The following is a 13,552-nucleotide window of genomic DNA, read 5'->3' on the forward strand; positions in this document are numbered from 1 at the left end:
GAATGAAATGGTGGAATGAAGAAAGTAGGAGAAAACGGGAGAACCCCCAGAAAACCCACGCACACGGTGTTTGTCCACCACAAAGTTCACTTGGCGGGGGCTGGGATCCAACCCGGGATCCCAAGCACCAGAGGTGAACGCTCTATCACTGAGCCACCGCGGTCCCAAGTATCGTTCCAATATCAGTCCAAGATGGAGATTACTAATTTTGGGTATCCAACCTTTTCATATACTATCCTCACAACCGCAAGTAATTAAAATAATTTAGGATAACATAGGTTATATATAGTGCTAGTGAAGGAGGATCTTAACTTGTTATATTAATGAAATAGAATACTTCTGGAACATTCTGGTAAGGAACATCAGACTTTCAATAGTAGTAGATGCATCCCTATTGTCCTGACTGTTATATCGAATAATCAATATAACTCGATTTCACTGTAATACAAGGAAAGATTTATATATAAGATTACATATTAAGTGTCAGATCGGCATAACTTTAATCATATTGCCACTGGTATAACAAATAGGCAGATTTCATATTTCAATTCAGACCTTACGGTGATACGTCAAAACTGCTTTTGCTTCCAGATTTGCCTTCTCATCAACTCCCTATATTAATAATGAAGTTTCCATCGCCTATGAATCTTACAGCGATTGGTAGATATAGATATAAGGTAAATATAAAATAAAATCATATAAGGTACCAGTCGAGCTCAAAATCGCAATTATGAAATACAGCCAAGGGCGTCGATTTCTCTGTAAATTTGGGGGGCCCATTCTGATGCAGAAGGCATATATGAGGATTTTAAGACAAATTGCATTCCAATTATGACAAATATTGCATATTCATAAATAGAATGCGGGGGCTCACATGAGCTTTGTGGAAGCCGGGTCCCCTCCGCCCCTCCAGGATCGGCACCCTTGGATACAGCTATTGATTTATTTCAACGACGATATAAAAAATGAAATGAAATCTTTGAGTTTTACGTCCCACAGTTATGCCGGTTAGACTAAAGGAGACGGTGATGATGAGTAATGAATGAAATGGTGGAATGAAGAAAGTGGGAGGAAACGGGAGAACCCCGAGAAAACCCACGCACACGCTGTTTGTCCACCACAAAGTTCACTTGGCGGGGGCTGAGATCGAACCTGGGACCCCAAGCACCAGAGGTGAACGCTCTACCACTGAGCCACCGCGGCCCTTCAACAACGATATAATGTATGAATAAAATGTTGTTAGATATTGAAGAATATTAACATCTTATTTTGCAGGATGGGCAGGATTTCTAGTGTTAGGAGTCGTATGGCTAATGCAACTGTATACAGCTATTATCTTAGGAAGATGCTGGTTTATCGCAGAGAAACTTGATCCTGCCATCGTGGCTCAAAGCAGGTAAATTTTCTCATATCAGTTGGTGACAATTTATCATGTAAAAAATTTTTAATTAAATATTGAAGTAGGAAATTAAGATCCATAAAGAAATCAAAGTGTTGATTGTTCTTTATACTGGTATTTCGTATTCTTTTTAAAAAATTAATAGTATAGAAAATTCTTGAACCATAGTGTTAATACAGTTGATATCAATTTACTCTCGTATTAAATCAGCATTTACTTGTAGCCTAGAGTAAGCATTGTACTTTTGAGTACATATTGACCGTAATTATAACATTTCAGAAACCTCTTTTGAAAGTAATCTTTCTTATTTTTTCCATTTTTTGCCTTTTCCTTGCTAAGACCCGTTGAAAATTAATTGTATCAAAGATGTACCATATAGCAGGTTAAAGTATTCAGAGAATTGATGGGGACTCAAAGAAAGAAGTTTCAACCAGTTAGATCATTAGTGGGTTGTTTTAATGACACGTATTGTAAAAGCCTGGATGACTGGTACTATAATTCAAAATTAAGATTTGTGTTTTAAAGCCACAAACCCCGAGTTCTTTATACGATAAATGTGGGTAAAATAAATGAAGTTATTATCAAAGTGGAAGATGAAGCCTAACTACTTAATATATAATATCTTGCTTATTTATATTTAGTGAATGGTACTTAGACTGGTCCACTAGGCAGAATAAGGCTAATTAGAAAAGCGAGCATTAATATCAATAAAACCTAAATAATGTATTAAAGGGAATTACTACTTATCTACAAGGTCTTATTATTTATTAGTAATATGAGAATTTGAAGATGAAGTCGCTGGGATAGAATTATGTATGTGTAAGAGATCTAATGGAGAGATAGCGGAAAACTTCAAATCTAAACAAACAAAAAAAGTTCCTGATAACGGCAAATCTATAATTGCTTTTGACTTTCAGTTATACAATAAGTAAGGAGCAAGTGTCGTCGGGTTCTTTGATATCAGTTCATAATTGAACAATTCATATAAAGAAGACTTTACATATATATTTTACAATAGTAAACCATCTCGTGGCCAGGAAGAAAACACACAAGGAACAGAAAGAAAACAAATATCAGAAGAGTATGCCTAATTTTTCATCAATTTTAAACATTCCGTACACTCAGAATCGAACTCAGAACCCTACAGGTTCATTAAGACGCTTCCAACATGTCATTTTGTGAAGAATACTTAATACTGGGGCGTAAACTGAGAATTAAACCTTTGATTATTGGTTTTTAGTTTATTTCAATTTTAAGCTGAATTTTATCAGAAGAGGCAAACATGAGATAGAGACAAACATGAATTGAAGAAAATAAGAAACTAATAATTGAGTAATAAAAAGGTTTTAATTCTATTATTGGTTTTTATAATGTGCATAAAGGCTGTGTTTGAGATAAGAAGCAATTAATGTGAAACTATGTGAAAAGGTAAATATGAAAAGGTATTTACATTGTGATCTTTGTAGTAGTTGAAGTAAACCTTAAAAACTTTTCCTCTTCTTCACTTACGTAACTTATATTACTTGTACACTGAGAAAAAAATTGTGGGTGGCATACTTAAAAAGATAGGTTACATGCGTAATTCCTGTAGTTTTTGGACTTAACGTACAGCAGACGTATAACTGAAAATGCATATTTTATAATACTTTCTGTATAAGTGTTCCATCTATACGTACTTTCCGTATGAAACAATGTATGCGGTCAGGATCTCACATATAAATGGACGTACATAACATATAGCTGACGAACCTAACATAAGTATATGCATGTGATATACGGAAAACTGTTAGATATCAGACATCCTGCAACGGCATGATGTAACATCTAAAGGCAGTGTCTATGTAGCATACGGATAACGTATGCTCCGTACTGATTTCTATAGTAAGCAAGAGGATACCGTATATTTGTACAATATACCGCTGTCCGGAGAACGGATTTTTGGCAAGTCTAGAGCTGGGAGGATCCAGGACGGACTTCTGGGGGAGGGAGGGCGGTGGGTTGTAATACTGCTACTTAGAGCTACTTTTAAGAGCATCAAACTCTGGGATGGGTTTTATTTATATTTAAAATAAGCAAGTTTCCTCTTCTGGGTTTGGGCTATTGCCCCCCTGGATCCGCCCTTGGTCTTTATATATATATATATATATATATATATATATATATATATATATATATATAACTGCGGAATGCAATCCGCATGCCTTTCATTTTTGGGGGGGAGGTTCTACGTGTATGTTTAATACAATAAAATAAGTTTTGGGCTTATTTTAATAAAGCGGATTAGATTCAGGAAATAAGTCTAACTTAATTTGTATAAACAAGTATACACACACACACACACACACATTATATATATTGTAAAACTTTGTTTCATATAGGATTTGTGGGTAGAGGTTTTAATAAAAAGAGCGCTTGGAATTGACTCCCACTACCAGTTTTATTAAAAAAGGTTTTATAAAATACTGTACAAATTAATCTCTCTAGAATTAAAGGTTAGTTATAGGTGGTCTTTGACCGTAAGGTCGCAGACAGGATTTTTAACAGCCCCGTAGCAGGCTAAGCTAGGAGATAGGATAGGCGTAGTCCCGTAGCAGAATAGAGGCTTGGGATTAAGTTACTCCAAAAGTCCCGTAGCAGACTGGAGGGGGCACCAGAAAACTGGTGTCGAGTTGCCTTTGTCCATTTAATTTATAGGGTCCTTTGGGTAGCGGTGGCGCTGCTGCTCCGATGTCGTCTTCTGCTCCGTGGGAGGGGCCAGAAGCCGTTATCTGCATTTAACTGTAAATCCATCTGGTGGGAGATCCTCTTGCCAAACCACGTGGTGGTGTTTGTAATTACTGATGCGTGGAATTATTTGTTTACAACATCACCTAGGATATTACTATATTATATACATATATATATATACTCACAAATCGAAAAAATAAACATGAAGTGCCGGTACGTGTACAATATTGTCAGTTGATTCATAAGAGATTTCGTACTGGATACCATAAGTTGCTTCTGTTGGTTTTAGGAAAATTTTAGTAAACTTTTTAGTAAGTAAAACGTAATAATTTCGCTACTGTACGTGCAAACACACCATGCACTATAAGTATTTTACCACTTTATAATAAAACAGATGTTGTGAGTATTACTTATGCAGTGTGAACTTGCCCAGTCATAAATATACTGTATTTATTCCAAACCATGTACCTTCCTTTAACAACGCAAAAGTTTCAGAAAGAACTATTTTCAGAAAGTTTTTGAAGTGGAAATATGTCCAAATCAATGAACAGAGTATATAAACATTATATCATCATCGTACAGGTAGAAATCATTAACTACACTGAGAAAAAAATTGTAGGTGGCGTACTTAAAAAGGTAGGTTACATACGTAATTCCTGTAGTTTTTGGACAACGTACAGCAGACGTATAACTGAAAACGCATGCTTTATAATACTTTCCGTATAAGTGTTCCATCTATATGTACTTTCCGTATGAAACAACATAGGCGGTCAGGATCTTACATACAAATGAACGTATATAGCATATAGCTGACGAAGGTAGCATAAGTATAAGCATGTGACATGCGGAAAACTGTTAGATGTCAGACATCCTACAATGGCATGATGTAACAACTAAGAACAGTGCGTATATAGCATATGGATAACGTATGCTCCATACTGATTTCTGTAGTAAGCAAGAGGATTCCGTATATTTGTACAATATACCGCTGTCCGGAGAACGGATTTTTCTTAATGTAACTAACTAACTAAAAAACACTTCTTCCAGTATAAGATATGCAAAATACATGACTTTCCCAGATTGTCAGGTCCGATATAACAGATGACCAGATGACACTAAACCTGGCTAACTCCATCCGATTTTTATTTATTTATTTATTTATATTTTTAGGTTGTTACTTCTGCCAAACGACAACGGTATGCATTTGCCGAATTGTGCATACCTTATCATTTTGTGAATATGTAACTTTGGTACATCTACAGAAACAGAAACAGAAAATTTATAAGTAAGGACGCCCCTCAGGAAAGCCCGCGTCCTGGATAGTGAGTAAGGCATCAACCAACATTCTACATGCCTCTCCTCCATGCTGTTAGTAACCTATAGTATCTGTCGGTGGGGAGTGTGTGTACCGCAGCCTCTATCTTAAACGGAAGACATTTACACGCGAATCTGGTATTATGTGTAGATAGAAAGAAAGAAGGCTAAACAAGAAGATAGGAAAGCGCGAGAGAAGTTATTTTGTTTTGATAGAGGGACAAAAAACCTGGAAGCCAGGAAAAAACCCCCTTGTCGGTCGTGCTGCATGCATAGGCAATTTACATGGCAAAACCACACTTGAAGGGGTGGTGAAAATCCTTGTAAATAAGTCTGTAGTTGTGTCTTTATAATATTACTTCTGCAGTTGACTAATATTTAATCTGTCGTCATGTCTGTGTTGTCTGTAGTATGGAAGTGTTTTGTTAGTGGGGACTTTGTTATTTTTTTATTATGTCATGCAATTCTGCTGCTTGTTCCGTTGCCTCGCCTGGTCGTCGTGATTTATTCCGAAAATATCTTCACCTTATAACGCGGTCAGTTTTTTCTTCAAATACTGAACAAAACATATTGTTGCTAAACAAATGAGGAAGTTAAGGAGGAACAGTTTAATATGGGAGAAAAGGAGAAGTTTTAGGGGTGTCATTATATTACTCCGAGTAATCGGTGAAATGTTCAGAAGAAGAGAATGGATTGTATATGGAATTAACTGATTTACAGGTTTTTCACAAAGAGAAGTGAGAAATTGTAGAAATAGTAGAATGGGAGTGCTGGAGAAAGTGGAATGGAAGTGGAATGACTGAAGCTTTATTAGGAACTTTTACGTAAACCAGTGAATAATAGAACAAGAAAGAAAATTTTAAGGATGTAGGAGCGAAAGGATACGACACAGGCCCGTAGCCAGCCCAAAAATGTAAGGGGGCCGGCTGAAGTTAGGGGGGCCCGATCCAACCATATTATAGTTCATTTGCAAGCATACTGTGAAAATTTTAGGGAGCTAGAAAACATTTAGAGGGGTCCGGCCCCCGTAGACCTCCTGGATACGGGCCTGATACGACAGAAGTGTTTTCCTTCACCATTCTTACTCATTATGTGAGTATGTACTATTTTGAAGAACTAGTAAAGGACTTCAGTATGGAAAATATTTTTTTTGATGGATGATATAGCTCTTTATTTCGAAATCAGAGTCAGAAGTTAGTGTAATGTTAAAAATCTTGAAGGAAAGCTGTGATTAGCATAAATATTTAAAGAATAAAACACATACCGTAATTTACAAACTACAAGACACATTTCTTTTCTTAGAAAAATTCCCTCCAACATTCATATGCGTCTCGTACTCGAAATGAATATAAAAATGTAGAATGTCGCTGGAAACCTATCTCTATCTGGCAACATTGGGTTCAACTGGCAGCAGCAGTGCACCGATGGGACGAACATGAGTTGCGAGGATTCACAAGCTTGCTAACACTGTCTCCCTCCCGGCCCGTCATCACAAACCCAGAACCACATACTAAAGCCTGTGACAAACATCTTGGCATTTCAGCTAAACGAATAAAACGCAAGCTCTGATGCGATGTTGCCGAGTGCTAAGGGGTGTGGTTATGACTAAGCAGACGAACTACAGCGCGATCAGGTGGCAAAGGATACACGCGGATATGCACAAAATAAACGTGATAATACCGCTGGCCTCTCATTTGCTAGCAGCATATATCATCTAGCAATTCATCTCTCATGGTGAAAAGATCTCATCTGAGGAGATGCTGCAGCTGAACAGAGGAATCATCATCGTCATGACTGTGGAGACCTTGCGGTGTTAACTAAGCAGTCATTGACTGGAATCACAGCCAGAAGCAGCGGCGAGATAAAAACTTTTGTGAGCAGAGAAGACTACTAGCTACAGGATAGTCTTTTCAGATAATTCTGTGAGCATCGTAAGAGAGAGAGTTAGTGTGTAAATAAAGAACTATAAATTACATACACAGTACACACACCGCTTCCTGGAGAAATAGGAATTGTTTTACGTCGGCTGGACCCCCTATCGTGAGTCAAGCTTCGCGCTGGCCATATAGGTTGTACAGCCTTTGGCTACAGTCGGCTGACGTGAACACAAAACTATCTCTTTGGGATAGCATTAGAGAGGCAAAAACACAAAACTTAGAGAAACCTTTCCCTTCTCACCGAAACAAGTTTGATCACTAACCAAGAAGGGCAGCTCTTTCCACAGACATGCCCAGACCCCGAAAGAAGACACCAAAGAGAAGACCGGCGGAGACAAATACAGAGGAGGTGCAACCAGAGCATGAGCCTTACATGGAACCCTTCTTGCAAGTTGCCCCAGTGATCATCCAGGACGTGTACCAACTTTTTCTGAACTCGACGTAGTCAGAGCCATAGCAAGAAAACTTCACAGATACGAGTTTGAAGTAAAGCGCTTACGTGAACATGACTATAGTGTGTATTTCAGAACAGAAGTGTCGCGGAACATGTTCTTGAAGATCTTCAAAAACACGGATCCAGCTACAACTTTCGGCTCCACGTCAGTTATTCTGGAAGGACACGATGATAATCAACACGGAACTGCAAAATCTCCAGATCCTCAACAAGACGATAACACACAGGCACAGAAACCAGCGCCCACACAGGTGAAGAAACCACACCCCGGCTCTTATGAGGGCCACACAAACATGCAGGTGAAAAACCAATCAAGTCAGGTGACGAAGCCACACACATTAGAGAAATCCGGCTCTTATGAGGACCACAGAGAAACCACACCAGAGAAGAGATCAGCACAAAAAGAAGACAACAAACACCAAGACAACTCTTCCCAACGTGAAGAGGCTCAGAAAGAAGTGCAAAATAATCAAACGGAGGAGGGCGATTTCCAAAAAAGTGAAAAAGAAAAATAGAAGAAATCCCAATGCTACTACCAGGAAGTCAGAAAAGAAGCCACAACAAGAAACAACATATACTTGCGTGATCAAAGGAGTTCCCGTCACAAGCAGCATAGAGCCAATCAGAACAGCACTTATGGAGCAGTATATTAGCTTCACCAATCTCATTCGTGTTCAAACGAAAACAGGCCCAGCACCTATGCTGCGACTATTCTCAACCAGTGCAGACGACGTAGACAAGCTAACAACTCGTGGACTAACAGCCCAAAATAGACGCTATAAAGTAGAAAACTCCAAACTACAGCCAAGACCGTTGCCCTGCTGGAATTGCTACCAGTACGGGCATCGCCGCAACCAATGTACAGCACAGCAAGTATGTTTCCGTTGTGGTCAATCTCACTCAGAGGATTGTAGGAAACCTATTAACAAAAACTTCTGCGCTACTTGCAAAGAAGAAAGCCACAGAACTGGAAGCAGCAGCTGCCCCAAAAAACTGAAGGCATATAAGCAACATAAATTCACTAATATCTCAATAAAAGAGTCAACTATTACAACTGGCCCTCTTCAGGACCAGAACATGCAGGAACCATTACCATCCAGCGAACTTCAACATCACAACCCAACAGAAGAACAAATCAACACAGCAATAGAGTCTGCAACCAACCACATCATCACATGAGTAACTACAGTTTTAGCAATAACAACACCACTCAACGAACGCCATAGAATGCTAGACGTCATACAAATAGCAACAAAGAAAGTTTTCTCCAAAACTATAAATGCACTGACAACATCCGGTAAGCTCCACATTACTAGGCCCACCTATGCTGAAAAATTAAAAGAACAAGAAACACCTACTAGCACTGATGACTCAGAAGACAAGACCACCAGTAGGAGTAAGGAAATCCAGCCTCTTCAAAATACACGCAGTAGTAGCAGCAGAAGGAAAAGATAGGGGAAGAAGAAGAAAGCTGCAGCCTGCAACCCGATGACAACAACAGCACAGACATGGACTACGAGATGGATAATTTTGCATGTTAAAAAAAATAACAGATATCCCACTAACAAAACACTACCCCATTACAGACAACACAGATTTGTATTAACATTAACAGATTTTAAGATAGGTTTACAATTAAAACAGATAAGTTATTAATTTATTACTACAGACTTGTTTACATGGATTTTTTCCACCCTTCATAAGTGGTTTTGCCATGTAAATACTTATGCATGCAGCATGACCGACTAAGGGTTTTTTTTCCTGGTTTCCAGGTTTTTTTATCCCTCTCTCAAAACATAATAAATCTTCTCTCGCGCTTTCCTATCATCTATTTTACTCTTCTTTCCTTCTATTTACACAACTTTAGATCCGCGTATATATGTCTTCGTATAAGATAGAAGCCGCGACATACACTCCCACCCGACAGATGCTATAGATTACTAGCTGCATGTGAGGAGAGGCATGTAGACAGATGGTTGATACCTTACTCTCTATCAGGGCGCGGGTTATCCTGAGGGGCGTCCTTATTTTTAACGTTTCTGTTTCTGCTAGCAGCATTTAAAGAGAACTTGGAGCGCCGCCTTCAAATGCCAAGATGTTTGTCATGCCGTTTAGAATATACAGAGCATAAACTCTGCGAAAGACTGGGAAAATAAAGTGCGTCTTACAGTCCGTAAAATATGGTAGTGCTTGGAAGAAAGGAAGATATATAGAAGTTGAGGAAGATATAGCAGAACAGGTGACAACTTTTCTATTCTTAGGAATAGTGAAGATCTGAAATGTGAAGAGGAAATAAATAAAAGCACGGATACCGTACGAATGGAGAAAGAAAAAGATAGGAAGAAGAAAAGGATAAGTCACTGAAACATAAAACACAGGAAAGAGTCACCAACTGTTCCGTATAGTGTATTGCACTGAACGGAACAAATACATAAATAGTACACAAACATTACAAGAAATTACTACAGGCTTTAAAAATATAAGTAAAGGCAAGATTACTGAAATGAATTGAGAGCAGTGGAAATCTAATGGGAAATATTGTAAACAGTAGAAAAAAAGATAAAATATTTTATTAATTAAAAAAGAAAGAGAAAGTTGATTAGGATAAAGTTTGAGTTAAAATTATGTTTGACAGGCGGGATAGAATCTTTGATAAAAAGTACTAGGGAAGGGGACAAGAAATCTTCAATTGCGCGATGCGATAGTACTAATGAGTATAACTTCTGAGTCAAGACGTAAAGTTTACCTGAGAATTGTACTGCATAGCATTTGCAGCATGAAATCTCCAGCTGATAAAAGAAAATTAATTATTATTATTGTTACTTTCAGATGTCCATATGCTGCTTTGGCGGAGAGGTGCATGGGACGAAATGCCGGAAAGTGTGTGAGTTTGCTTTTGAACTTAGCCTTGCTTGGGTCACTTCTTCTGTTTTTAATTGTAGGTAAGTAGACTATAAAATTTGGGAAGGTGAAATGAAACTCCCAGGAAATTCCGAGAATTATATTTAAACATAACTAACAATTTTTAGTTTTATAGAAGTGTAGGATTAGAAGTAATGACCCCAACATTCATCATCAAATGATGATTTTTATTATAAAAAGGTGAATTATAGGATATTTATTGTTTTTAACGATCCCCCTACGAATGAAAAAAAAATTGAAAACGCAAATGCGATACGAGTATATTTTGTTGTTTCAATTGTTCGTACGGCCCTGTCACTAACATCAGGGCAGTACTAAAAAGGACGCAAAGGGATGGCTCAGTAGTATAGCGCTTTACTTGGTGCGTGGGTCCCTTGTTCGATTTCCAGCCAAGTAAGTTTGTAGTGGACAACATCGTACTTGTAGGTTTTCTCAGAATACTCTCGTTTCTTCCCACTTTCTCATTCCACCAATTTTTCATTTATCATTCACTTGCTTGAATCTTCGTCTCCCTTAGCCAAACATAGGACGTAGAACGTTAAACTCAAAGATTTTATTTTCAAACGGACTCAAGAGACTACAATCACTACTCACTTTTAAAAGGCAAATGATAATATGGTCACATAGATCGAAAATGCCATCAAGATGATATAGCATTGATGATCACATCCGTGTTAATACCGCAACGACACATTTAGTATTCTCTACTTAAATTAGTACCTAAAGTTCACGTATTCTATCCTTGAAAATATCCTGAGGATGGCACTGATTCCGCTGCCTCAAAAATTTTCTGAATACGGTCATGGCTCACATAAAACAATTCCACTTCGCTCGTCTTTCATGTAACAATCGTTTACGCTGAGAAAATTTGAGGTGAAGTTGCAGTAAGATTTAAAAACGGAGTTGGATCAATGATGTTGATATACCAAATTTGGAAGACAGTGAATAATCACCATAATTAAAGTAAAGAATTCAAATGTTATTTTATCGAAGTATAAAGTTGGTAAGAGCTTGATATGAGCCACTGCATTTTATTGATGAAACATTTTGATAATTTATGATGAAGAGGAAGACAGCATGGAAGCAACTGTGAAGCTTTGGATTAAACGAAGTTTTATTAAGCCATACAGGTGTTAACAGCTTCTTTCGGGATTTCCAAATAGGCTCTACAGATTTTTGCTTTCACTCTCTGTGATAAGCTGCTCAGCTGAGAGAACCATGAGTCGGGTCAAAATAGTAAAAAATCACCTCAGAACAAGCATGCGAGACACTTGGTTAAATAAGTTATTAATTTAAAGTAGCGAGACTGAAATTTTGAATGAATTATCATATGAGGACATTATAACCAGTAAACAAAGACAAAGGCTGTTGTTAAAACGTTAGGTTCAATAATTTCAATGTTTTTTTTTATTCACTTTTAGTTGTGTAATTTGATACAATTTTTACACCTTACAATTTCTAGAATTATGCAATTTTTTCTGTATCTTTAAGAAAATATCTTACTTTTCATCAGGTAGCCTTGCTTTTGGTTAATGGTTGTCAAAATAAATATAACAATATGCCTAAATAAAGACTAATTTTAACTTAAACATACACGTGAAAAATACATCAGTAAAATACTGATTATAAGTGAATATCGAGATGTATAGGGAATTTTAGGTCAGTTAAAAAGTAAAATTAAATTATTTTTTAATTAAGTGTACCGGAGAAAGAGGTATTGCTCTGATAAAAAAAAATTAAAAGTTCAAAGTTAGGGAGGAACAACAAAAATTATTGTTGAGATAGTCGAGCATCATAGAAAAGTCGTCACCAAGCGAACAAAAGAAGAGATTGTTCAAAGTTGATTAATATAACACATGTTTTGCTTATCATTCTACCTATTAAACTTAGTGTCTAGTTTTAGAATTATTTTAAGTTTGTGGTGTCTAGTTTTAAAAACAAAAATAATTAACATTGAAAAATCGTATTTTGCATACTTTTACAAAACTGATCAAAGTGTGCAACCTCTAAATATTATCCAATCTTCTTGAAATTTGTTATCTTTTACATCACTGAGAGTCTACAAGTCTCAAGTAAGCAAAGTCTACAAAAATTTTACATTTTATTTTTTGTCTTACAAAATGAAATATCCTAAAGGGTTCGAATATTAATTATCAACTAAGAAGCCCGCACGTCCTGCGCAAGCGCAGGTCTCTATTGTTGCCTAAATGATTTATTATGATACAAAATTAAAAATATTTATGGCTAGCAAAGTAGTTTTAATAACACGTTAATAATATCTTTAATTAAGAAATTCTCGATAATTACTCGAATTTAAGACGTCCTCGAATCTATGACGCACTCCGATTTCACTGGGTTAAATTAAGGAAAAATAGTAATATGTTCCGTTTTTACTATTACTAAAGCGCTCTTTGATATTGGTCATTTTCGATGATTTTTATATATCCCTCTCCCCTCCCTATGTTGCGGGGCACGGCATAATAAAAATTATCCCAGGCCCGAATGTCATGTATGTTAAAAATTTGATCGAGATCGGTTGGGTGGTTCAAGAGTTAAGTTCTATTTATTTTTATATATTAATCTCCCCTTCTCCTCCCACTTCTCTAGATTCTACCGTGACAGTGAAAATATTAAAAAAAAAAAAAACTCCAGGCTCGAACGTCATCTATGTTGAAAATTCGATGGAGATCGGTGATGGTTCAAGAATTATTAAGTTTTATTTATTTTTATACTAGCAGCGTTCACCCCGCTTCGCTGCGGTCACCCCAGAACGCAATAAACTTTGTTACTTAGATAATT

General features: G+C 37.0%; 1 protein-coding gene across 1 annotated transcript in view; it reads left to right on the top strand.

Moving 5' to 3' along the window:
• LOC145662913 (uncharacterized) overlaps positions 1 to 13,552 on the top strand; it is a 99,272-nt gene that overhangs the window by 25,191 nt on the left and 60,529 nt on the right. The window contains exons 3-4 of the mRNA XM_081728918.1: positions 1,276 to 1,396; positions 10,661 to 10,773. Of these exons, the coding sequence (XP_081585044.1) occupies positions 1,276 to 1,396; positions 10,661 to 10,773 (234 nt within the window). The remainder of the gene's footprint in view (positions 1 to 1,275; positions 1,397 to 10,660; positions 10,774 to 13,552) is intronic.

This window comes from Thermobia domestica, chromosome 10, assembly GCF_964235325.1.
Source record: "Thermobia domestica chromosome 10, izTheDome1.hap1.1, whole genome shotgun sequence".
Classification (NCBI taxonomy): Eukaryota; Metazoa; Arthropoda; class Insecta; order Zygentoma; family Lepismatidae; genus Thermobia; species Thermobia domestica.